The 2,549-nt window shown below is 48.6% G+C and overlaps 1 protein-coding gene across 1 annotated transcript in view; it reads right to left on the reverse strand.

Moving 5' to 3' along the window:
• Positions 1-1,908: 1,908 nt before the first annotated feature.
• Positions 1,909-2,549, reverse strand: part of SLC8A3 (solute carrier family 8 (sodium/calcium exchanger), member 3) — a 4,071-nt gene continuing 3,430 nt past the window's right edge. The window contains 2 exon segments of the mRNA XM_010077806.1: positions 1,909-1,998; positions 2,000-2,342. Of these exon segments, the coding sequence (XP_010076108.1) occupies positions 1,909-1,998; positions 2,000-2,342 (433 nt within the window).

Below are 2,549 nucleotides of genomic sequence, written 5' to 3' on the forward strand. Positions count from 1 at the left end.
GCTTCTCTGCCTTATGCGTATACACATTTATATAGAGCTATAGCTATCTGATAAACATTTGGTATGAAAATAAATACTTCATCTGCGCGTTAAGGACCACTGTCACTCTCATCTCTTCACCTGCTATAACGTTACCTCTCTTTTTGTCCATGACAACCTTGTTCCCGTTGCTTTTTTCCTAATCCGTGGGCACCTGCTCCCTGCCTCCTGGGGCTGCAGATAGCAGCACTGCAGCAGGCAGAGATGTACCTTTTGGCAGCCCCTCTCTTACTCGCTGCCTCCCAAGGTTTGACTTATTATAGGGAACTTTATTAAGAAAATGCTTCCCTTTACAGCACCTGTTTCTTGACAGAAGAAACTATCTTCATTTTGAAAACACTTTGCAATGAGTAAGGTCTTAACATCTTCTTCCAGGGCTCTCAATTAAGAAATATGTTTCTACATAGCACTGTTTATATAGATATAGGTATAGTTTTTATTTATTTTTATTACCAACCCAACATTTCAATTTGCAGCTATTGATGTAATTCATGACATACTCTCATGATGTTTTTTTTTTTTTTCCCTTAAAAAGAATGCACATCAAATTAAAAGGATGCCTTTTTGTCTGTCTGATGTTCCTAAAAGGTACTCAAGATGATGACATAGGAGCCCTGATGTGGGTGGCAGTTTTTAAGCCTGTACCTTTCAATGGCCTGAAGACCACCAGTGAGATTCGGGTGCTGTGAAAACCAGGGCAGCAAACGAGAGAAAGGGCAGCCACGCCACAGCTCGGGGTGGGATGGCGCTGGGAACACACAAGCACGCCATCCAGGTTTTCCGGAATTCATTTCCACCTCCGAGCAGGAGGACCACACAGTAAACCCATCACCACCACCCCAAGGAGATGGTACCACTTTCCCTGGCCCCCTCGCTCCCCCTAGGGCAGACTATTCCTGGGTAGTCATTTATTTCTTTATCAGTTGTAAATTAACATAATTTTCTCTCCCTGCAGTACCACAAGCTCAAAGTTAATTATACAAAGAGAAATGCCATAGTCAAAATATACATGATAAGTACTATATTAGAGGGTTGAGGTTTGGGGGTTTTTCCCTCCTTTTTTTCTTAGCCCAGGCAGGTGATTGAGATGCTACATGCTCCAGCCTTTGTCACTCAATGTGTGTGTCTGTGTGTCTGTGTTTGTATTAAAAATATATCAGTCTTGTGATGTTCTTAAAAAAGAAAGACATGGAAGGTGGTGAGGGAGGAAACTGGTAACAGTGAAAAAGTTCTTTGACTGTGTCACAGTCTGTTGTGGCTTCAAAAAATACATGTTCAATTCCAGCACTGACGGCAGCTTGAAGCTTTAGAGTAGATTTTTATCACTTTTCTGTTTTAGTAGTAAAAACGAAAAAAAAAAAACAACCAAGCAGTGTCTCCCCCAACCAAAAAGCAACAAGCAAACAAAAGAAAAAAAAAAAAAAAGAAGAAAAAAAAAATCAAATTGTTGATCAGACTTCTGCAATTCCCAACCAGTAAAAATAAGAAAACATCTCCTTACACTGGAGAGGTGCTCAGGCAGAAAGGAGACAAGCCCCTGTGGGAGAGGTGGCCTTTGGAGATGGCTGAAACTTCTTACTCTCATTGAACGGGGTCAGTGGCTGGGTTTACTGTGTTTTGTTTTATGTCAACACTTGCCATTGCTGCTTTCTTTTCTTTTGTATCATTTTGGGTGGGTTTTGTTTGGTTGGTTTCTTTTCCCATCTGTGATGGTTTTGCCCTTCTTGGCGCCCAGCTGTCCGCCTGTCTGGGCAGCGGCAGCCCCCGACGGACAGCCGCCCCTTGGTGAAACCACGCTTCCAGGACTGGTGTCCGGTGAGGTAACGGAGGAGGGGGTCCCTCCCCCCGGTGGCACCGTCCCTCCACCACCTAAAACCCCTTGATGTAGCAATAGGCCTCCAGGGTGGCGAAGAGGATGTACAGCAGCCAGAGGCTGACGAAGAGCAACGTCGTGGCCAACCAGTTTGCACCCCCGGGGGCCGCCCAGTTCCCCCCCGAGGTGGGGCCGCCGGCGGTAGAGGAGGACGCTGATGCAGATGAAGGCGAAGATGGTGAAGAGGGTGACGGAGAAGGCCAGCGTGCCCGCCGACACCTGGAACTCCTGCCCCTGTGACGCCCAGTAGATGGCCGCCACCGACCACGCCAGCCCGATGCCCAGGAAGACATTGACGGCGTTGCTGCCCGTGACGTTGCTGATGGAGGCGTCGGCGTACACGTCCTGGATGGCTGCAGCTTTGCTGGCGAACGTGTCTGGGGTTGGGGGAGGAGGGAAGGAGAAATCATTGGGGGTCCAACAGGAGAAACGGGCAACCCTGTGTGTCTAGGGGACATGGGAGGCTCAGGTGTGGCAGGGGCCAGGTTGGGACAGGGACCTCTCCTGGTGCACAGCCGCCCCCTCCTGGGTCCAGGGACCCCACGTTCCCACCAAATGGTGTGCAGACCTTGCCTAGGTACAGGGTGCTGTGGAGCCCCTTCCCAGCCTGAACCCCGTCCCCATGATGGAGCTGCTC

This window comes from Pterocles gutturalis, unplaced genomic scaffold, assembly GCF_000699245.1.
Source record: "Pterocles gutturalis isolate BGI_N339 unplaced genomic scaffold, ASM69924v1 scaffold7458, whole genome shotgun sequence".
In the NCBI taxonomy this organism is placed as follows: Eukaryota; Metazoa; Chordata; class Aves; order Pterocliformes; family Pteroclidae; genus Pterocles; species Pterocles gutturalis.